Source organism: Podarcis raffonei, chromosome 3, assembly GCF_027172205.1.
Source record: "Podarcis raffonei isolate rPodRaf1 chromosome 3, rPodRaf1.pri, whole genome shotgun sequence".
In the NCBI taxonomy this organism is placed as follows: domain Eukaryota; kingdom Metazoa; phylum Chordata; class Lepidosauria; order Squamata; family Lacertidae; genus Podarcis; species Podarcis raffonei.
In genome coordinates, this window is record NC_070604.1 from 84,310,553 (window position 1) to 84,332,542 (window position 21,990).

Sequence of the window (21,990 nt, forward strand, 5' to 3'; positions counted from 1 at the left end):
TACGCATACAAGGCAAAGGCCAGAAGGCTAGACCTGATACAAGATAGGTGCGTGTCATTCCTAGTTCTGACCTGGTACCAGCAAAGTTCTTAACCCAAGGTAATATTTCTGGGTTAGTGGAGTCTGTAACCTGAAGCGTATGTAACCCGAGGTACCACTGTACAAGATTGGGTTTTTTTAGTATACCTCAAGATCAAAGGCTCTTTTCTGTTTTCTAGATTATTTGTATGTCTTGACATGTATCCTTTATGGTCTACTTACTGGCAGTTCTCTTTCTATGGACTCCCAAGCTAAGAATGCTGCACGATCTTTTGCCTCCTTCTTGCTTTTACCTGTTGCTTGGCTATACTGCCTTCCATCTATTTCAACTGCTACAGTGAATCTGCAATGAAAAAGAGAGAGTTAAAAGCCCCCAGTCTGCAAAATATGCTTGCAGATTGAATTTTATGCTTTAAGCCTTGTGTGCTGGATAAACAGAAATGGGATAGTTTGCTCCTGTAAATGTCTCATTCCTATTATTATTTGTTGTTGTTGTTGTTTAGTCGTGTCCAACTCTTCGTGACCCCATGGACCAGAGCACGCCAGGCACTCCTGTCTTCCACTGCCTCCCGCAGTATGGTCAGACTCATGTTTGTATTATTTGTAAAGTGTGCCTAATGCTAGTTTCCCTTTTATGTCCTATAAGGCTCCATTCACCAATCATGTGACCTCTATATGTTTTAGAGTACAATGCCCATCATCCCTGACAATCAGCCATGCTGCCTTGGGAGCCAGGGTCCAAAAACATCTGGAGAGCCACAAGTAAGCCATCCTACTAAATTAGATGCTGTTTCAAGCAGCTGTCTGGAGCGTAGGAGGGTTCAACAGTGCAGCTTCTAAGGATAGTTTGCTAACCTATCTGCAAGAGAGGGACAACGAAGCAAAACAACACAGAAAATGCACTACTTTCTCCCACCCTTATAATTGGAATGAGAAACAAAAGGCGATGTCAGGTCTTGGGGTGGGGGAAGCCTGGTCCTATGTTATGCTTTCTCTCTGGAGTTGGAAAATCTTAGTGGACCAAGAAACTGGGACGGTTAAGGAAGTGTTTCAATTGTACACAAGTAAACTGGGAAGGACTTTACATAGGTGTGGGGGGAAGGCTATCCAGAAAAAACTGATCCTTTAATTTAGTTGCCATACCGATATTCCAGCTCTGTTTACTTTTTGCATAAAACACATCTGGAAGGAAGTGTGAATTTCCTCACTCCTCCCTGTCCCCACTTCCCAACATTCCTCTTCCACTTACACAGGATTATGAGATGGGCCATCGAAACCAAGATCCTTATAGTCCAATCGTAAACGTCTTCTCTGACAATACTCATTAAGTTTCGCCATGTATATTCTTGGAACAGCTTGGTTGTCTGCCATTTTGGTACAGGCTAGGAAACTGAAATAAATTTGAAGAAGGAACACTGTATTATTAACAACACTCCCCACCCACCCTTATGTTATAAGTACAGAAACCAGGGGAAAAACCAGAGCACTTTGGAAAAGAGACTGTGGGGAACACCACACCTCCATTCACACCATGGCACTGGTGGTACACAACAGTGGTTTCCATCACCACTTCCCCAGGAGGCCCAACACAAACACAGAATCATAGAATCAAAGAACTGTAGAACTGGAAGCTGCTCAGAAGCATTCCCACTGGGAAACTGGGAGTGGAAGCAAAGGCATTTCCTCAAGAAAAGAAATGAACAGCGACTCTCTCACACTTTTGTTCCACCACCACCCAGACTAGCGCCAATCTGCTAGGCCGTGTGGTGGGGCCAAAAGGGGCAGGAGAGTGGCTCTCTCTGCTCCCTCTAAACATAACATCACAGGAGCCCCTACAACACTCTCCCTTTTCCCCCATCAGACAGCTTGTCAGCAGCTCTATGGGAAGAATGCAGAGAAGACCTTAGATGCCAAGAAGAAAAATTCTATTACAAACTTTTCAATAGGCAATTTTCAACCATCCCTTTCCTTATTACTGAGCAGCTGCAGGCATAAGCTCAGCCAGTAGAGCGTGAGACCCTTAATCTCAGGGTTGCGGGTTCAAGCCCCACGTTGGGCAAAAGGATTCTTGCATTGCATGGGGTTGGAGTAGATGACCCTCGTGGTCCCTTCCAACCCGACAATTCTATCGATCCAGCCTAAGAGTTCAGATTAACTCAAACGCTGACTGCTTTTCTGTGACCTGGGACATGGTGAACCAACTGATAAGGAGCACAGCGCCCGCTGACTGGTGACGCCGTGGCCAAAACAAACTTCCAGGGGGAAAGGCAAGCAGGGTCACCCGCGCCGTCCCCTGGACCCAGGCGGGCCAAAGCGGCCGCAATGCTCTTCACAGGAGGACCGCCTGCCCTGGGGCACAGCGGCGCGCCCTTCTCCCTTCCTGCCCAAGTCAAGGGGCGAGGCCGTGAAAAGTATTTGGCAAAGAACCTTTCAGAAGTGCCTCTCGCCCTCCCTGGCAGCAAAAAGGCAATGGACCACCAAGTAACTGATTTTCTGCCCGGGCAAGGAACCCTCCTCTCGGCGCGCCCCTGCAAGGCGGCCACCGGCCTCAGCCCAAAGCCCACGTCCTCGGAAGGAGCCTCGCTGGAACTAAGCAGGCTGGCACGAGTAGGAATCGGGTGGGATTCCTCCCGCGCCCCGGGGCGCCGACTTTTGGACGCCTCCCGTCAGCGGGGTCAGGACCACCTCGGCGTACTCACCGGCGCCACTGGGTGGTCGGTGGGCAGCTGCTTCTCCCTTGGGACAAGTCCGGGCCAAGAGCGGCGGAGCCCCCTCTGCAGACGACTGCTTCCGAGCGGGAGACTCGTCCGTCTGCGGGAAGCGCTGCTGCTCCGCTTTCGTTTCTTTGCAACAAGCGGGCTCCGCTCCTTCCCCGGGACAAGCGGCCACCGCGGAGAATCGAAACTGAAACGCGCCGCTGGCGGAACCGGGAACGTGTCGGCTTTGGAACTTCCGGCCTGGTCTCCTCGCCGCCCAGCCTGGTCGCTAGGAGAGTTCCCTCCCCCCTCGGTTGTTTTTATAACTGCGCCTCAAAAGGGGTTCTGGTTCAGAGGCATGGGGGGGGGGCATACCTGACTGAATCATTCGTCTTCCAACTTTATCTGAATCCCTTTCATAAAGTGTTATTTTGCAACGGTTATGGTGATGTCTTCGTTGCTTTGAATGCATGCTTTATAACTTGACTTTCCTCTGCATTGTTTTATTTTGCAATGCTTTCTCTGATAGTTTGATGTGGGCTGTAAACCTCTTGGAGATTTCTTCTTCTTCTTCTTAGAATTATAAAGCGGCATAGAAATGAATGGATGGATGTTTTGCCGAAACTGGCTTGAGTAATGGGGTTAGGGATCCTAGCTGTCTTCCATCTCAGCAGCTCGCCTAGGGCGTTAGGTGGCTTAATCTGGCATTGAGCAGATGCATGCCTCAATTTCAAGGCTCGACTAATGTGAATTGTTATTATTTGTTTGATTTATACCCTTCCCTTCCTCCCAAAGGAGCCCAGGACAGCAGACACTGAGCAGGGGGTTCCCAGATGATCTCCTGTTCTGACATTCACCGGTCCCACATCTCAGTTTCCATAATGTCGCTATTTCATGTGCCTTCAAATTCATACCCAAGACCATGAACAATGATTGTCATGTACCAGTAGAGGTTGAACAACTCAAGCCACAGTCCTAACCCCAAATAACCTGGGAGTAAGACCCAATGAAGTCAATGGGATGACTAAACATGGTTAGAACTGTGCTTCAGGTTGCAACGTATACGTATCTGGTACAAGCTTTGAAGGGTTGTAATATACAGTATTGTAATGGCACTGTTAGGTCTAACTGCGAAGGAAACTCGAAGAATCAGTCCCAGAATGTAATTGTGCTAGTAACTGGGTCAGTGAGAATTGGTTAAAAAACCTGTCAGTGTCAGCTAATAGCAAAGCCAGATTGATACAAGGCTTACTTTAAGATATGATTTACTAGATGCTGAAAACTAATACTGTACATGTTTATCATTTTTGAGCTGAGCTTGAAAGAGTGAAATACAGAGAAGTGCCTCTGAGCATGCACAGAATGCCTTTGTTTCCCTACTTCAGGTATGAGGAATGTTTGTCTTTTCAGATGTTGCTGCAAGCACAGCCAATGGCTAGGGATGGTGGCAGCAACATCTGGAGGGTCAACGATTCCCCACACCTGCCATACTTTGCCATGGTAGCTTTCTACATTTGTTACGCCTTTGCCAGTTGCTGTGAGAATTAAATGCACCTATGATTCTACATCCAGCCCATACATTTAAAGCACATGACTTCCCCTCAAAGAATCCTGGGAATTGCAGTTTGTTAAGGGTGCTGGGAAATGTAGTGTGGTGAGGTGTAAACCATAGTTTCCAGGATTCTATGGGGGAACCATGTGCTTTAAATGTATGGTGTGCATGTAGACAGTTGTGAGGTGTGGGACTAGGATCGCTGTCTTTGAGGACAGATGTTTTGTTGAAATAAGTAAATGTTAAGTATTATACAGTAAATGCTTATAAAGCATGTTGCAGAGAGTACCTCAGTCATCTTTGCAACATTGCTGCAAGGTGGGTCAGTATTGTTGGCATAGACTGTGTATGCCAAAATGGGACAGTGGGTTTTGGCTCCACAATATGACTGAGAAGGTAAAACAAGTACAGCATATCTTTTGAAGTAGGACATAGCCATTAAAGAAGAGATCACCACCCCAGAAATACTTCATAACACATATGTGTTGAACTTCATGCTGTCCCCATTTAGTATGTTAGGAATTTGATTACATGATTTTAAAGCAAAAAAGACTGAGAGCATTTTTAAAAATTTTCTGTGCATAGATGTATCTAGCACTTAAACATCAATTTATTCTTAACCCAAAGGCTTCAGATAATAACCTCCAAATCCAAAGGTTTAAAATTTACAATATTGGTCATATTTTAGCTTTGCACCCAGTTTAGTTCCTGCTAAGCACTCTTCAAATTTTGCATCCATTTCCCGGCTCTGAGCTTCAGTGAACAAAGTCTTCCAGTCACCCACAGCACCTATAAAGAAAAAATGAAAAATGAATCTCACTATATATGCCTCCCTATGTAGAGGTTCACAGATCAGATTTATGGTTTTGGAATGTTAAAGCAGAAGGGTGTACTGTCATGCTTCTCATCCTGTAACCCTATGCACCCTTTCTTGGGATTAAGCAAGGAAGAGCATTACTAGCATGCATCAGAATGGGCTGTTTGGGGATGTGAAGAGTGAGTGACAGAAACATTTGAGGGGTATATGTGTGCATTGTGCACGCAGTTGCAAGGTTTTCTTTTTCAAATATTTCTGTTTCTTTTAACATCATCATCATCATCATTATTGAAACACAGCTTTTCCTCCCAAGAGAAGAGAGAAGAGATTTTTGAGAATTAAAAGAAGCGCGCGCACACACACAGACACACACACCATGAAATATATTATCTTACAATGATGGCTGACATGTTTTTAAGGCAAGATTCTTACTTCCTTGTAATGCACTGGCTACTCTTCTAGTAGCTATATAAGAGAATTTAACATAATTATAATTTCAGTATATTGTAAACTTGTTGTCAGGGGCTCAGGAGCAGAAGCACAGGGGAGAGAGCAAATAGAGAGCGAAGGAGAGGAATCCGAGGGGAGCGTAGGGGAGTATGACAGTGACCCGAGAGATTCCATGAGCTTCTCCAGCGAATCAGAAGATTCCCAGAAGGGGGCGCCTATGGTAAGGGCAAGGGGGGTCCCAGAGGGGACGCACCAGAAGCAAGGGGCCAGCGGGGACTCCCAAGGGAGCAGCGGAGGATCAGGACCAGCTCCCCCACCAGAGCGCAGTGGGGGGGAAGAGTCACATGAGTCAGGACCAGCATCTCCTCCAGGGGGGAGAGAAGATGAGTCAGGGCTGACCACGCCCCCATCGGAAAGTGGGGAAACGGAGGGGAGGTCAGGTCCAGCTAGCCTCCCCGAAGGAGGGAGCAGTGACACAAGTGTAACGGTCAGAAGGAAAGTGGGAGGCTGCGCGCGCGCGCCAAGTTCAAATGTGCAGGAGCGCGGGACAGCAGAAAACCCGGATTGGGAGCCAGGTCCTAAAGCCCGAAGGAGGGAGGGGGAAGAGTCAGGGGACTCAGCGTCAGAAGAGTCTAGGAAGGGTGAGACCCCGACGAGCAAGCGGACCCAGAGGAGGAAGGAACAGAGGAAGAGGTGGAGTAAGGCTAGAGTCTTAAACTGGTGTCAGGGGGGAGGAGATTCAGACGGAGCTTCGGCGGTCTAAGAGTACAGACGTAGCGTTGCACGCTGCGCGTGTGGAAGTGAAACTGAACTTCAATAAAGACTTTTATACTAAAGAACGAAGCAGCGTTGGTCTTCTGTGAGCTGGGACCTCGGGCAGCGCTGACACTTGTAGAACTCTCAAATCATCTCGCCTGCTGCGAATGTCTCTTATCTTTGCAGCGGGTGAAAAAAACTTATTCTTTTTTTGGGGGGGGGGCGTGGAGTCTGACACCAGTCAAGAAAACTGCAAACACGAGAAAGAGTAGAGAAGCTTGCTTTGATCTGTGGAAATATTCTGTTGTCTGAAACCAGTGGAAAAACAAAAACAAAATTGGAAGCTTATCCCTGTCAAAATGGTTTTGGTTAAAGAAACGTGATGTGGTAGCATTGTAAAGAATAGTGTGGTTTAAATTACACAGTGAAGTAATTTATACTGTGGCTAATTGGTTTACAGTTAGAGCACTTAGGCATTATTTCTATCCCAACCTACTTGCAAATAAGCTCCACTGAATTCCAGCTATCCCACTGTGCACTCCTATGCTTGTCCACTTAGAACCTTTCAAGTTCAATAGGATCCCCAACTCCCAGATCACGTAGACCACTATTCACAGTTTTAACTGTCTTGTTATCGACATAATAAAACATGAGCTGCCCTGGGCTCATGGTTTTTATGCCTCTTACTCTACATCAGGCTTCCTCAACCTCAGCCCTCCGGATGTTTTTGGCCTACAACTCCCATGATCCCTAGCTAGCAGGACCAGTGGTCAGGGATGATGGGAACTGTAGTCTCAAAACATCTGGAGGGCCGAGGTTGAGGAAGCCTGCTCTACATAGTTGGATATCATTGGTAGGAAAGAATGCAGAAAACTGTGATATCACAGCACAAGTAGCTTCCACTTTTGCAGACTAATTTGCCTATTTAAAGTATGACATGTGTAAATTATTCTGGACCATAAGACGTTCTTGTTCTAATGATAGCAAGAAAATGAGAATGGTCTTACAGAGGCTTTATAAGGGTTCTTAGTGCTTTTGAACTTTGGTTCTATATGTGGGATGGGAGAGAGAAAGAAGGAAATGGGTCAAAACTATTTTGGCTTTTTCCATAAATGGCACCACTAGAGGGTGCTTGTGTTACTAGAAGAAATAGAATTCATTGTAAACCAGTGGCATAAAATCAATACTGCAGTACCTTTCCTGAAAAGGACAGGAGCAAACCGACCATGTGTTTCTTCAGATTTACTGCTCATTGCTTGGAACGTAGAGCTCTCTGCAACAGATTTAATCATTTCATCCGACAGAGGTAGTTCATAAAATTCAGCTATTCGCTTCACTCCTTCATGAAGATTCTGGAAAATAACAATAAAGTTAGTTATGACTTCATAAATATAATTGCTACTAAGGTAGATTTCTAAGTTAGAATCAGCCCTAAGATTCAAGAATGGGGCAGGCTAAACATCTGAATAAATATATTCATAAGTGAAAGTGCTTTACCTATTCTAAAAGGTGCATCTGATATTAGCAAAATAAGTGCAGCGTGAAAGGAAGCACAGAAACATTGTCACAGCAAAGGTGCATCATTTATAACTTTCTATTTGTTTCTGTAACTTATATTCCTTGAAAAGCATTACCCCCACAAATATCTGCTATCCATTTTTTTCCATTTCCAGTGTGCCATGTTCAATCATCTATATTCCTTTTAACTCAGAAATGTCTGAGATGATTAAAAGTTTGGAACACTACTTCTGATAAACTTACTTAGCCTGTGAATGAGCACACCCAGAGAGTTTACACCACAATACTTAATCAGACTGGCATATTGGTGTGCTTAGTATTTCATGAACTGCAGGATTGCCATTTATTTTTTAATTTTAAAACATTTAAAATATCCAAACATGCTAAAGGGAAAAAACAAAACACACACACAATACTCACGCACTTAACAAAAGCAGTTGTGGCAGAAGAAAAGTCAAAATATAAAACTGTCAGAAACACAGCAGAAAGTACTTGGCAGCATGATGAGAAAGAACTTCCAAACCTCAGTCAAAAATGAATGAATGCATTTTAAAGAATTATTAACTACAGGTTTATTAAGGAAAAGAAAACTAAAGGCAATGAGGAGGGAGGGAAAGGGAGCAGAAACAGAAAAGCAAAACAATGCCTCTCCCTTTACCAATTCAACAACCATCAATACACCTGTCTTAATTTCCACATACAGCTTGATTAGGCCATCTAAGAAAATAAATGCACAACAATCATTATCTCAATTTCAAAGAATGCTCACTTCTTTCAGCTCTTCAAATGTGATGATCATGACATTTTCGTCATCCATATGTTTGTCCCAAGCAAGAGCATGGTCAAAGTAGGACTTCCAACAAACTGAAAAGAAATGCAAACAGCATATTTCATAGCCGGGGGGAAATAAAAAACAAAAATGACATCAGTTGCTGGCAAAAGCTGCACATATCCTACAATGAAAATACAACACTTCATTCATTCCGTTTAACCCAACACTGATAAACACCAGCCATTTTATGACATGTAAAATCTGTACACAAATCATCAGGTGTTGAAAAGATGCCTAAATTCATATTACCCATCAGTGATGAATCTGGCTATCCACCACTATCTGGAGGACAGCTACTGATGATGCAAGTCTGAGCAAAAAAAATATCGACTGTGGGCTTTTCCCTGCAATCAAGAGTCCTGGTGATCTGAAACTTGTTTGCCTTTCATCTGAACAGAAGTTCTACACAAATACTTTGAGGGAAGTTTCAGAAATACAGAAAGTGAGAACTTTTAACCTACCTTCGCCGCTCATGAACATTTGAAAAAAATCATCCCAAGAGCTGACATTTGGAAGAACAGGGTTTTTGTTGTAAAAATGGTAATAGGATACAGCGGCATCTTTGGGGTTTCGAAATACTACCAACATCTATTTAAAAAGAAAGAAAGAGAGATTAGATTTTGTTGGAATCTGCCCTGTGCAAACAGCTTTCTGGAGCTGACACATCAAGGAGGCCATTGGCCCCTACCTAAGGCAGAGCTTTTAAGCTCTGTGCCTTGCTCTGGAAGGGACCCTCTCACACAGGCTCTACGTGGATCCGACAATTTCTCACAGGAGCCTCCAGGAGCCCATGTGCGAGACCTTCCCAGAGCCCAATAAGAAAGGCTGAGAGCTTAAAATCTCTTTGTGTGACAGGAAAAGTGCTTTAGAGCTCTCTGCCTTGTGTGCATTTAACTTGTGTCATTGCATGCTGGCCAGGCACCATACAAGTAAAGCTGTTATTCCGCAAGTTAAATGCAGACAAGTTGCAAGTCAACAGTATTTATATAGAGTAAGCCTGCAACTTGAGCTCATTTAGCTTTACGCAAGTGGCAAAATATTTTTTTAAAAAATTAAAAGACGGCAGGGCTCTGGGGGAAATGACTTCAGCAGTCCCAACTACCATTTAACCCAATGTGTTTTGACTATATCCAGTTTGGGCATTAGGTGTGATCCCCAGAACATGGGTTGCAGACATAGTGTACTGAAAGTAACATATCAGTGCAAACTGAAATTGAAATGTTGAAAAAGCTGGTGCCTAAAAATGTTGTCTGCTCTGGATTTTGCCTTGGAGGATAGCTTTTGCTCTATAGTGCCCTCATTGGAATTTCCCCCAAGTAAAACTGAGTATGGGACGCGGGTGGCGCTGTGGGTAAAAACCTCAGCGCCTAGGGCTTGCCGATCGAAAGGTCGGCGGTTCGAATCCCCGCGGCGGGGTGCGCTCCTGTTGCTCGGTCCCAGCGCCTGCCAACCTAGCAGTTTGAAAGCACCCCCGGGTGCAAGTAGATAAATAGGGACCGCTTACTGGCGGGAAGGTAAACGGCATTTCCGTGTGCTGCGCTGGCTCGCCAGATGCAGCTTGTCATGCTGGCCACGTGACCCGGAAGTGTCTCTGGACAGCGCTGGCCCCCGGCCTATAGAGTGATATGGGCGCACAACCCTAGAGTCTTTACCTTTACCTTAAAACTGAGTATCTAATTCTGAGGAAGATGATGGGGAAAAGGAGATTTTCTACATTACTCTGTGGCTTGGCTCATCAGACCCGCATGTGAAGAGAACAGTTTCAAAGGTCCCTTACCTCACACAGAGATTACAGATAAAGGAGCACCTTTGCCTCCAGCTATGCAAAGAATGCAGTGGGTCCAGATTTAGTTGTACCCAGGTCCCATTGAAATCAGTGGGTTTAGTCATGAGTAACTAAGCCAAAGCAGGAGAGAGCAATCCAAACCAGCCAGGGGAGCCGCACAGAGGAACAACTCTGCTCAGTCCTCACACAAATCTTCAGCCCAGTCCGAGGGAGGGTTGGAATGCTCTGTTAGCCTGGATTTAGGCCAACTGATGTAGAATTTGCTTTGACAATATGACAAGAGCTGTCAAATTAAGATACCTATATTAAGTACTCACTATTGTGATTAAATGCTGTTAGAGTATTAGGCAATCATAATAGTAGTGAAGCTAGTCACTTACCTTCACCTTATTCTCAAAAAAAGATTTGGGAATATTATCATAATGAAAATGTGTAGAAAAAATACGTGGAGAAGGCTGCTTGTCCATGTCCTAGAATAAGAATTAGAGGAATGTTAACTTTGTTGTTGTTTCAGGATCTAGAGGGGTTGTTTTTCCTCTTCTTTTTATTGAGCTTTATAATTTAAAAAAACAACAACAACTTTGAGTAACATATTGACAGAAGAAGAATAACAAACTAAACAAAGGGGTTTGGAGTACATGACCATTTGGATCTCTTCAAGTTGTACAATTCATTGATTCTAGGTATTCACTTCTCACCCTCCCCCCCTTTACCCTACCTGAACTTTTGTGGGCAGTCCAAATTCAAGCATTTGTAGGTTTTCTAGTGGTGGTAAGTCCTTGTAACTTGGGATTGCGGCTACCATGTCATTTACCATTTGGAGCACCCAGTTAGTACCTGCAACATAAAAGCAAGTGAGACATATATGAATCAAAAGAGCATAAGTGCACAACCAAATGCACAGTCATGTTCATATATGGCAGTCGGCTTAAATCATAGGTCTTCAACCAGTGGGTTGGGAGCTGCAGGTGGGTAACAAGGTGACACCAGGTAAGTCATGACAAAGCTGTCGCCATCATGCAAGCTGTAAACAAACTGTAAAGGGTCAAGACTTTGAAAGTGAAGGGAAACAATTCTTTTGGAACGAAAGCTTCATTGTGGGAGAATCCGAGGAGCTTCTTCATGTTTCATCCAACAAAGGGGCAAGAAAGAGCACTTGTCATTTACATTAGATTCTAAGGGTGAGGAACCTTTTCCATGAATCCTGTTTGTTTTCAGGAAGGTTGACATTAGGCGGGAACTAGAGTCACAGAGGAGTGAATTAAAATGGCAGAGAAGGTGGCACAAGGTGGAAGAAAGTGAACAAAGTACAAAAGAAAGTGAGAGGGAGACAGAAAGACAATACCAGCAGATAAAAGGAATTAAAGAAGGTGAAAAGGGGGCACAGGTATTTGAGAAAGTAAGAGCTGCTTCTCCCACAAAGGGCCAACAAATAGCAGAAAACCCTCACTAATACTCCAGTTGCCCCTTCAGAAGTGACTCCCCCTGATTAAAAAAGGAACAACACAGGTTTGTTTGCTCTAACTGCAACAGTAGGTACTTCCACACGACAGCTTATTCATTGTGGACGCAGGTGCTCATGCATGTAGGTTTTCAATGGCATCCAAAATCCCCAGTTACCATTTCTGATAAGCACAATAAAACATGGAAATGATAAATCCAGATTAAATGGCTGTTGCCACCACGCAAGCCCCTTGGCTGGCCCTGGAGACTGCAGTCTTTTATTCCCTCTTCTTATGTGAGAGACATTCCTCCCCACTTGGCCCCAGCCCAGCCCAGCCTTGCCACATCCTCCTCCCCACCTGCTGTTGGTACAGTGGCGTAACGTGGGGGGTGCAGGGGGGGCCGGCCGCACCGGGCGCAACATCTGGGGGTTAGGGTTAGGGTGCGCAAATCCATGGGTTAGGGGGCGCAAATCCACGGGTTAGGGGGCACAAATTACTTGCCTTGCCCCGGGTGCTGACAACCCACGCTATGCCACTGTGTTGGTAACATGTTGCCTGGCTTTGGAAGAGACTATCTTTTCCATTTCAGAAGCCTCACCGAGCCACATGGTGAATGGGTTGTAGCCAAGGACTTATGAGGCACACATCTCCTCTCCACATAAAAGAGGGCCTTGAGTCGCTGCTCATGGCTGTTGTGGGGTGCTCAGCCACTAAGGAAAGAGTCAATCCAGGCACCCCAAAATGTATTCACCTGGGACCCATTTTACTTCATATTGGGTATCAAATAAACACTGGTTTCCTTGTTCAAACTTTAATAGAAGGCACTTCCACACAACAGGTTATTCATTGTGGAGTCAAAATCCCCATTTACTATTTATGAAAAGCACAACGAAACATGGAAACTGTAAATCCAGATTATATGGGGGAAATAAACATATGAATCGTATGTGGTCAGATAGCAATTGGTAACCAAATCCATTCCCCTTTAATTCCATTAAAAGCTGGATACTCACCGCATTTTGGATAAGCAACAATCAGCCTATCGTCCTTTCTCGCTTCCATGGTTTCCAGTGCTTCAAAGGTCCCAGGAGTACAAAGTTTTGGATACAGCACTCCTCTGTAAGTAAACAGCAGCTCCTCATTCTCCTCCACTTGAAGCGTAGCAAAAAGATTCTCTACTATTTTCACAAGACTTGTCTTTTTCTGGGCCATCTTGTTGACTGCCTCAGTCTTGTCACAACCTCTTTTAAAAGGCAGATTTGGTTCTGCGTGACCAGAAGTTGTACAATAAAGGTATATAGCAGAAGAGGAAGCAATTCTGAATCACAAACACTCGCACGCTATGCTCTCGTTGACCTCTGAGAGTTTGCAAACTTTGTTCTCATTTGCCTCTGACTTGGAACAGCCCCATTTTCTGGATATGTAAATTACACAATATCTGAGGGGCTGGGCAGGGCATTTCTCAGAGGAAAAAACACATGACATTGCAACACCAGACGCCCTGTAGGGGAAGAAAAGCAGACTGAAACCAAAAGGGTATTCTTCTTTTAGGATTCTTTGGGAACTCTGTGACACAAACTTTATAGGTCTTAAAAGTCTGGACATTTTTCATTTCCTCAAGAATTTGAAAGTGCATTAAACATGGTGAAAAACACAAAGTAAAATGCGTTCTTTCATTGCTCAATCCTAGGCACATAAACTTGGAACTAAACTTGGAAAAGTCAGAGAACTTAAATTCTTATTTGTAAAAATGTGTTTGCCAGTTCTGCAGCCACTTAAAGGTAAAGGTACCCCTGCCCGTACAGGCCAGTCTTGACAGACTCTAGGGTTGTGCGCTCATCTCACTCTATAGGCCGGGAGCCAGCGCTGTCCGCAGACACTTCAGGGTCACATGGCCAGCGTGACACGCTGCATCTGGCGAGCCAGCGCAGCACACGGAACGCCGTTTACCTTCCCGCTGGTAAGCGGTCCCTATTTATCTACTTGCACCCAGGGGTGCTTTCGAACTGCTAGGTTGGCAGGCGCTGGGACCGAACGACGGGAGCGCACCCCGCCGTGGGGATTCGAACCACTGACCATGCGATCGGCAAGTCCTAGGCGCTGAGGTTTTACCCACAGCGTCACCTGTGTCCCTTCTGCAGCCACTTACCCACTTTCAAAGATGATGGAACTAAAAATGCCCAGATTTGAGGGGCATTCAAGGAGAAGAGGGAGAGAAGGTTGCATTTGCGCTTATGCAAGTTCTTCTGTGGCTGCAATTAATAACATTAACCGTGCTCCCTACATATACAGTGGTACCTCGGGTTACATACGCTTCAGGTTACATACGCTTACAGACTCCGCTAACCCAGAAATAGTGCTTCAGGTTAAGAACTTTGCTTCAGGATGAGAACAGAAATCATGCTCTGGCGGCGCGGCAGCAGCGGGAGGCCCCATTAGTTAAAGTGGTGCTTCAGGTTAAGAACAGTTTCAGGTTAAGAACGGACCTCCGGAACAAATTAAGTACTTAACCTGAGGTACCACTGTATGTGACTCCCAGAAGTAAGCCCTATTGTGCTCAATGTGACTTACTCCCAGGTAAAGGAGTGCCTGAGAGTAAGACATATACGCTAAGTATGACTTACCGGTACTTATGGGTTGCCATGTACATTTACAAACTTTTATTATGGTAACAAGTCTGCATACTTTGCAGTGTTAAATAGTATTTGCAAAAGGAGAAGTCTGATGGTAACTATATATCAAACTGGTGAGGCCGTAGCAGCATCCAGTCGCTTAAAATAAACATGTTTGCTTTACAGCTGACCTTCTCAGCATATCAAAAAGCTTTAATATAACAGGATTACCAAATAGCAGGTCACTAAGATTTTCTCAAGGAAACCAAACCTCCTCTGAAACTGGCCATGTTCTGCATTTTCATTCATCAGGTTAATCTTTCAAAGGTTTTGTTAAGTCCCCTTTTGGGACAAAGGAGTTGTGAAAGGGGGTGTTAGGTGGCCTATTCCAGCTAAACTTTAACCCATTCCCAACAGGGCATTTGGTGGTCAACATCCCTGTGGGAAGTGGATTGCTATATTTTAATGTTGTGATTTTATTCATGTATCTTTCTTACCTCTAAGACACCTTGTAAGGACTTGTATTCTGAAAGGTCTGAATGTTTGTCCCATATTCTTGAATTAATACATTCTGGTTTGCAAATCAAATTGGTTGTATCTCATTGGCAACATGCTGAGAACACCAAAATATGATGTTGCTGCTCCCCCTCCCATAACCAATGAAGTTATCTTTTTGTCTTCCGAGCAAAAGCTGAAAACTTACTTATCCCTAAAGGCCATGTCATAGAGAAAAATTATCCCGTAACCATTTTCTACTCACAGTTATTACATTTTTAACCTGGTAGAGGCATTTCTCAGACAACCCAGCTGATTTCCTCTTCACACATATTCTTCATAATACAGTAATTATTATTATTATTATTATTATTATTATTATTATTATTATTAATACCCTGCCCATTTGGCTGGGTTTTCCCAGACACCTGGGTGGCTCGCAATAGAATATTAAAAACACAATTAAAAACACACGTTATCTGGTGAGACATTCTGCTATGCTAGCCAATATGTCAGACTGGCCTGCATATAACTGTAACTCTTCTCATGCTTCTATATCTGAAGAGTCTACTCACAATAAATTCAATGTCGCACTCTTTAGATTGTTCCATCAGCACAAGCATTTCAGTTTGCCAGACAGAACAATCTCTCCTCTCCTTCACCTGATTCTTCCCCCCCCCAACAAATTTTGGAAAGGGCATGGGGGTGCGCGGGGGAAGGAGAGAGGGAAAGCCTTGCTTTGCAGGCAGAAGTCATTGCACACAGCTTCCACTGGTGGGATTTTTTAGGTGAATATCATCCAACAAAAGAAACTGGTTCCATCCTTGGAGCTTCTGGCCTGGTCTTGTCACCGCCCAGCTTGGTCGCTAGCAGAGCCCCCAGTGCATGTATGCGACGCTGCACATGTGCTGTACATAGCGGTTTTCCGCCGGCGCCAGGATCCTCTGCTCGCAGCTGCAGCCACGAACAGAGGATCCTCCACATGCGGCTGTGGCTGCGCGATGGCTGCTAGTGCCACTGCAAGCCCCCGCGGGGTTCCTACTTGACACCCCCCCAGACATGGCACCCGGGGCGCCCCCCCCCGTTGCGATGCCACTGAGCACACCTATGGCGTTAGGTGGCTTAATCTGCCATTACTTCAGGTGTGGGGAATGTTTGTCTTTTCAGATGTTGCTGCAAGCACAGCCAATGGCTAGGGATGGTGGGAGCAACATCTGGAGGGTCAACGATTCCCCACACCTGCCATTCTTTGCCATGGTAGCTTTCTACATTTACTGTGAAGACCATTCAAACATTCAGGACCCTCATGCACTGCCTGCTAAGCTTCTATCAGGAGTTACGCCTTTGCCAGTTGCTGTGAGAATTAAATGCACCTGCGATTCTACATCCAGCCCATACATTTAAAGCACATGGTTTCTCCAAGAATCCTGGGAATTCCAGTTTGTTAAGGGTGCTGGGAAATGTAGTGTGGTGAGGTGTAAACCATAGTTTCCAGGATTCTTTGGGGGAGCCATGTGCTTTAAATGTATGGTGTGCATGTAGACAGTTGTGAGGTGTGGGACTAGGATCGCTGTCTTGGAGGACAGATGTTTTGTTGAAATTAGTAAATGTTAAGTATTATAGGTGCTTATAAAGCATGTTGCAGAGAGTACCTCAGTCATCTTTGCAACATTGCTGCAAGGTGAGTCAGTGTTATTGGCATAGACTGCGTATACCAAAATGGGATGGGGAGGGGGGTTGGCTCCATAATATGATTGAGAAGGAAAAACAAGTACAGCATATCTTCTGAAGTAGGACATAACCATTAAAGAAGAGATCACCGCCCCAGAAATATTTCATAGCAGATCTTCATGCTCTTCCCATTTAGTATGTTAAGAATTTGATTACATGATTTTAAAGCAAAAAAGACTATAAGTAAACAGAAGCTCCTCATTCTCCTCCACTTGAATCGTAGCTAAAAGATTCTCTAATTTTTCCACAAGTCTTGACTTTTTCTTGGCCATCTTGTTGGCTGTCTCAGTCTTGTCACAACCCCTTTTAAAAGGCAGATTTGCTTCTGTGTGACCAGAAGTTGCACAAGGTATATAGCAGAAGATGAAGCAATTCTGAATCACAAACACTCGCACGCTATGCTCTCATTTACCTCTGAGAGTTTGCAAACCCTGTTCTCATTTGCCTCTGACTTGGAAAAGCCCCATTTTCTGGAAATGTAAATTACATAATATTTGCGGGGCTCAGCAGGGCGCTTTCTATGGGGGAAAATCGCCCCAAATATATTTCATAGCAGGTCTTCATACTCTTCCCATTTAGTATGTTAAGGATTTGATTGCATGATTTTAAAGCAAAAAAGACTGAGAGCATTTTTAAAAATTTTCTGTGCATAGACGTATCTAGCACTTAAACATCATTTTATTCTTAACCAAAAGGCTTCAGATAATAACCTCCAAATCCAAAGGTTTAAAATTTACAATATTGGTCATATTTTAGCTTTGCACCCAGTTTAGTTCCTGCTAAGCACTCTTCAAATTTTGCATCCATTTCCCGGCTCTGAGCTTCAGTAAACAAAGTCTTCCAGTCACCCACAGCACCTATAAAGAAACAATGAAAAATGAATCTCACTACAGTGGTACCTTGGGTTACATACGCTTCAGGTTACAGACTCCCATAACCCAGAAATAGTACCTCGGGTTAAGAACTTTGCTTCAGGATAAGAACAGAAATCTTGCTCCAGTGGCGCGGCGGCAGCGGAAGGCCCCATTAGCTAAAGTGGTGCTTCAGGTTAAGAACAGTTTTAGGTTAAGAATGGACCTCCGGAACAAATTAAGTATTTAACCCGAGGTACCACTGTATATAGGGGGACGCGGGTGGCGCTGTGGGCTAAAGCCTCAGCGCCTAGGACTTGCCGATCGAAAGGTCGGCGGTTTGAATACCCGCGGCGGGGTGCGCTCCCGCTGCTCGGTCCCAGCGCCTGCCAACCTAGCAGTTCGAAAGCACCCCCAGGTGCAAGTAGATAAATAGGGACCGCTTACTAGCGGGAAGGTAAACGGCGTTTCCGTGTGCTGCGCTGGCTTGCCAGATGCAGCTTGTCACGCTGGCCACGTGACCCGGAAGTGTCTGCGGACAGCGCTGGCTCCCGGCCTCTAGAATGAGTTGAGCGCACAACCCTAGAGTCTGTCAAGACTGGCCTGTACGGGCAGGGGTACCTTTACCTTTACCACTGTATATATTTCTTCCTATATAGATGTTCACAGATCAGATTTATGGTTTTGGAATGTTAAAGCAGAAGGGTGTACTGTTATGCTTCTCATCCTGCAACCCTGTGCACCCTTTCCTGGGAGTAAGCAAGGAAGGGAATTACTAGCATGCATCAGAATGGGCTGTTTGGGGATGTGAAGAGTGAGTGACAGAAACATTTGAGGGGTATATGTGTGCATGTGCATGCAGTTGCAAGGTTTTCTTTTTCAAATATTTCTGTTTCTTTTATCATCATCATCATCATCATCATCATCATCATCATCATTATTACAGTCGTACCTCGGTTCTCAAACACCCCAGAACTTGTATGTTTTGGCTCCTGGACGATCGAAAACCGGAAGTTAGTGCTCCAGTTTTTGAACATTCTTTTGGAAGTCAAACGTCCGACAGGGCTTCCGCGGCTTCTGATTGGCTGCACGATCTTCCTGCAGCCAAATAGAAGCTGCGCTTTAGAAGTCGGATGTCTCAGAAGTCGAACGGACTTCCAGAATGGATTCTGTTTGATTTTTGAGGTACAACTGTATTATTATTAAACAAACACAGCTTTCCTCCCAAGAGAAGCCTAAGGGATTTTTGAGAATTAAAAGAAGCACACACACACACAAACATCATAAAATATATTATCTTAGCATGATGGCTGACATGTTTTCAAGGCAAAATTTTAAAAATATCATTCTAACTTCCTTGTAATGCACTGGCTACTCTTCTAGTAGCTATATAAGAGAATTTAACATAATTATAATTTCAGTATATTGTAAACTTGTAGAACTCTCAAACCATCTCACCTACTGCGGATGTCTCTTATCTTTGCAGCAGGTAAAAAAACCTATTCTTTTTTTAGGGGGGGGGAGTTTGACACCAATCAAGAAAAATGCAAACACGAGAAAGAGTAGAGAAGCTTGCCTTGATCTGTGGAAATATTCTGTTGTCTGAAACCATTGAAAAAGATAAACAAAACTGGAAGCTTATCCCTGTCAAAATGGTTCTGGTTAAAGAAACGTGATGTGGTAGTATTGTAAATATTACTGTTATTTAAATTACACATTGAAGTAATTTATTTGTTGTTGTTGTTTAGTCGTTTAGTCGTGTCCGACTCTTCATGACCCCATGGACCAGAGCACGCCAGGCACTCCTGTCTTCCACTGCCTCCCGCAGTTTGGTCAAACTCTTGTTAGTAGTTTCGAGAACACTATCCAACCATCTCGTCCTCTGTCGTCCCCTTCTCCTTGTGCCCGTCATCTTTCCCAACATCAGGGTCTTTTCCAGGGAGTCTTCTCTTAGCATGAGGTGGCCAAAGTATTGGAGTAATTTATACTGTGGCTAATTGGTTTACAGTTAGAGCACTTAGGCATTATTTCTATCCCAACCTACTTGCAAATAAGCCCCACTGAATTCCAGCTATCCCACTGTGCACTCCTATGCTTGTCCACTTAGAACCTTTCAAGTTCAATAGGATCCCCAACTCCCAGATCACCTAGACCACTATTCACAGTTTTAAGTGTCTTGTTTGATTATTGACATAAAACATGAGCTGCCCTGGGCTCATGGTTTTTATGCCTCTTACTCTACATAGTTGGATATCATTGGTAGGAGAGAATGCAGAAAACTGTGATGTCACAGCACAAGTAACTTCTACTTTTGCAGATTAATTTGGCCTATTGAAAATATGACATGTGCAAACTCTTCTGGACCAGAAGACTTCCTTGTTCTAATTATAGGAGAATGGTCTTACAGAGGCTTTTTAGGGGTTCTTAGTGTTTTTGAACTTTGGTTCTATATGTGGGATGGGAGTGAGGAAGAGGGAAATGGATCAAAACTATTTTCAAGATATTGACAAAATGTAATGTTTAGTTGTCCCCCCCCATAAATGGCACCCCTAGAGGGCGCTGTGTTACTGGAAGAAAGAGAATTCAGTGTAAACTAGTGGCATAAAAGCAATATTACCTTTCCTGAAAATGACAGGAGCAAGTATACCGTGTGTTTCTTCAGATTTGCTCCGCATTGCTTGGCAGGCAGAGTTCTCTGCAACAGACTTAATCATTTCATCAGACAGAGGTAGTTCATAAAATTCAGCTATTCGCTTCACTCCTTCGTGAAGATTCTGGAAAATAACAATAAAGTTAGTTATGACTTCATAAATATAATTGCTACTAAGGTAGATTTCTAAGTTAGAATCAGCCCTAAGATTCAAGAATGGGGCAGGCTAAACATCTGAATAAATATATTCATAAATGTATGTGCTTCAGCTATTCTAAAAAGGTGCATTTGATATTAGCAAAATAAGTGCAGCATAAAAAGTACAGAAACATTGTCTCAGCAAAGGCACATCATTTACAACTTTCTATTTGCTTCTGTAACTTAGATTTGAAAAGCATCTTCCCCCAGATTTCTGCTACCCATTTCCCCCCCCCATTTCCAGCGTGTCATGTTTAATCATCTACAGTATATTCCTTTTAACTCAGAAATGTTTGAGATGATTAAAAGTTTGGAACACTACTTCTGATAAACTTAGTTAGCCTGTGAACAAGCACACCCAGAAAGATTACACCACAATACTTAATCAGACTGGCATATTGGTATGCTTAGTATTTAATGAACTGCAGAACTGTAATTTTTCTTTTATTTGAAATACCCAAACCTACTTAACAAAAACCAAATGTGCTTGCACATATAACCAAATTGTAACAAATATATCCAGCAGAGACAGCAGAAACAAAGTTCTCTTTTTCCTTCTTGACAGCTAATTTGACAGCTGTCAAACTCTTCTATATCTCCTCAACAGGCTCTCTCGCGGATCACTCCCGGGTCCGGGGGGGTGGCACTTCAGCTCTCAAAATTAGCTCTTATCCTCCAGTAAAATTACTTATACTGCCAAATCGTGAAATTAATGTCTTTTACCCAATAAAGAAGAAGAAGTTCTCTCGACCTTAGTTAACTAGTCCTTGCTTTAAATTATTTACAAGACGGGGAGACGGACTCCTGTTTGCGCCTTCCCCGATCGTGCCTAATTCAAAAAAGTTTTTTCTTTGCAAATCCAATTTCCATACTACTCACGGGTTGTTGCTTTTAAAGTCCAATTGTTCACAAGAAGAAGTCAGCGCTCTCCGACCATGGCATGCGGCTTCACTCCGCAGGAGAAGCAGTCGACTCTCAGCACCGCGGTTAGCCTAAGACCACCTAGCTGATCGGGTGGCGCTGTGGGTTCAGGTGGCACTGTAGGTTAAACCACAGAGCCTAGGACTTGCTGTTCAGAAGGTTGGCGGTTGAAATCCCCGCAACAGGGTGAGCTCCCGTTGCTCGGTCCCTGCTCCTGCCAACCTAGCAGTTTGAAAGCATGTCAAAGTGCAAGTAGATAAATACGTAGTATTCCCTCCGGCGGGAAGGTAAACGGCGTTTCCGTGCACTGCTCTGGTTCGCCAGAAGTGGCTTAGTCATGCTGGCAACATCACCTGGAAGCTGTACGCTGGCTCCCTTGGCCAATAAAGCGAGATGAGCGCCGCAACACCACAGTCGGCCACAACTGGACCTAATGGTCAGGGGTCCCTTTACCTTTACCTAGCTGATAGCCGATGCCAGACATGAACTGATTCACAATTCAGTCCCATAAAGACTATGCTAAACATATAGGGGGCAATGACAAACCTAGACAGCATCTTAAAAAGTAGAGACATCACCTTTCCAACAAAGGTCCGTATAGTTAAAGCTATGGTTTTCCCAGTAGTGATGTATGGAAGTGA

General features: G+C 44.2%; 2 protein-coding genes across 4 annotated transcripts in view; both read right to left on the minus strand.

Annotated features, from left to right (window-relative positions):
- The window catches only part of EIF2AK2 (eukaryotic translation initiation factor 2 alpha kinase 2), a 29,207-nt gene extending 26,370 nt beyond the window's left edge, over positions 1-2,837 (minus strand). For both annotated transcript variants that reach the window (XM_053382801.1, XM_053382800.1), the window contains exons 1-3: positions 2,739-2,837; positions 1,289-1,429; positions 262-382 (exon numbers count right to left, since the gene is read on the minus strand). In XM_053382801.1, coding sequence (XP_053238776.1) covers positions 262-382; positions 1,289-1,410 — 243 coding nt within the window. In that variant the 5' untranslated portion in view covers positions 1,411-1,429; positions 2,739-2,837. The remainder of the gene's footprint in view (positions 1-261; positions 383-1,288; positions 1,430-2,738) is intronic.
- Positions 2,838-4,879: 2,042 nt separating this feature from the next.
- On the minus strand, positions 4,880-17,116 carry LOC128410930 (sulfotransferase 6B1-like). 2 transcript variants are annotated; one of them, XM_053382805.1, is made up of 8 exons: positions 16,978-17,116; positions 12,905-13,064; positions 11,165-11,283; positions 10,827-10,916; positions 9,122-9,248; positions 8,598-8,692; positions 7,506-7,662; positions 4,880-5,076 (listed from the first exon to the last, which is right to left on the minus strand). In XM_053382805.1, the coding sequence occupies exons 1-8, from the start codon at positions 16,999-17,001 to the stop codon at positions 4,946-4,948; spliced, it is 903 nt and encodes a 300-aa protein (XP_053238780.1). In that variant the 5' UTR covers positions 17,002-17,116; the 3' UTR covers positions 4,880-4,945. The 2 variants fall into 2 exon arrangements, with proteins under 2 accessions (XP_053238780.1, XP_053238779.1); XM_053382804.1 differs by lacking the exon at positions 16,978-17,116 and having other exon boundaries at positions 12,905-13,319.
- Positions 17,117-21,990: the final 4,874 nt, after the last annotated feature.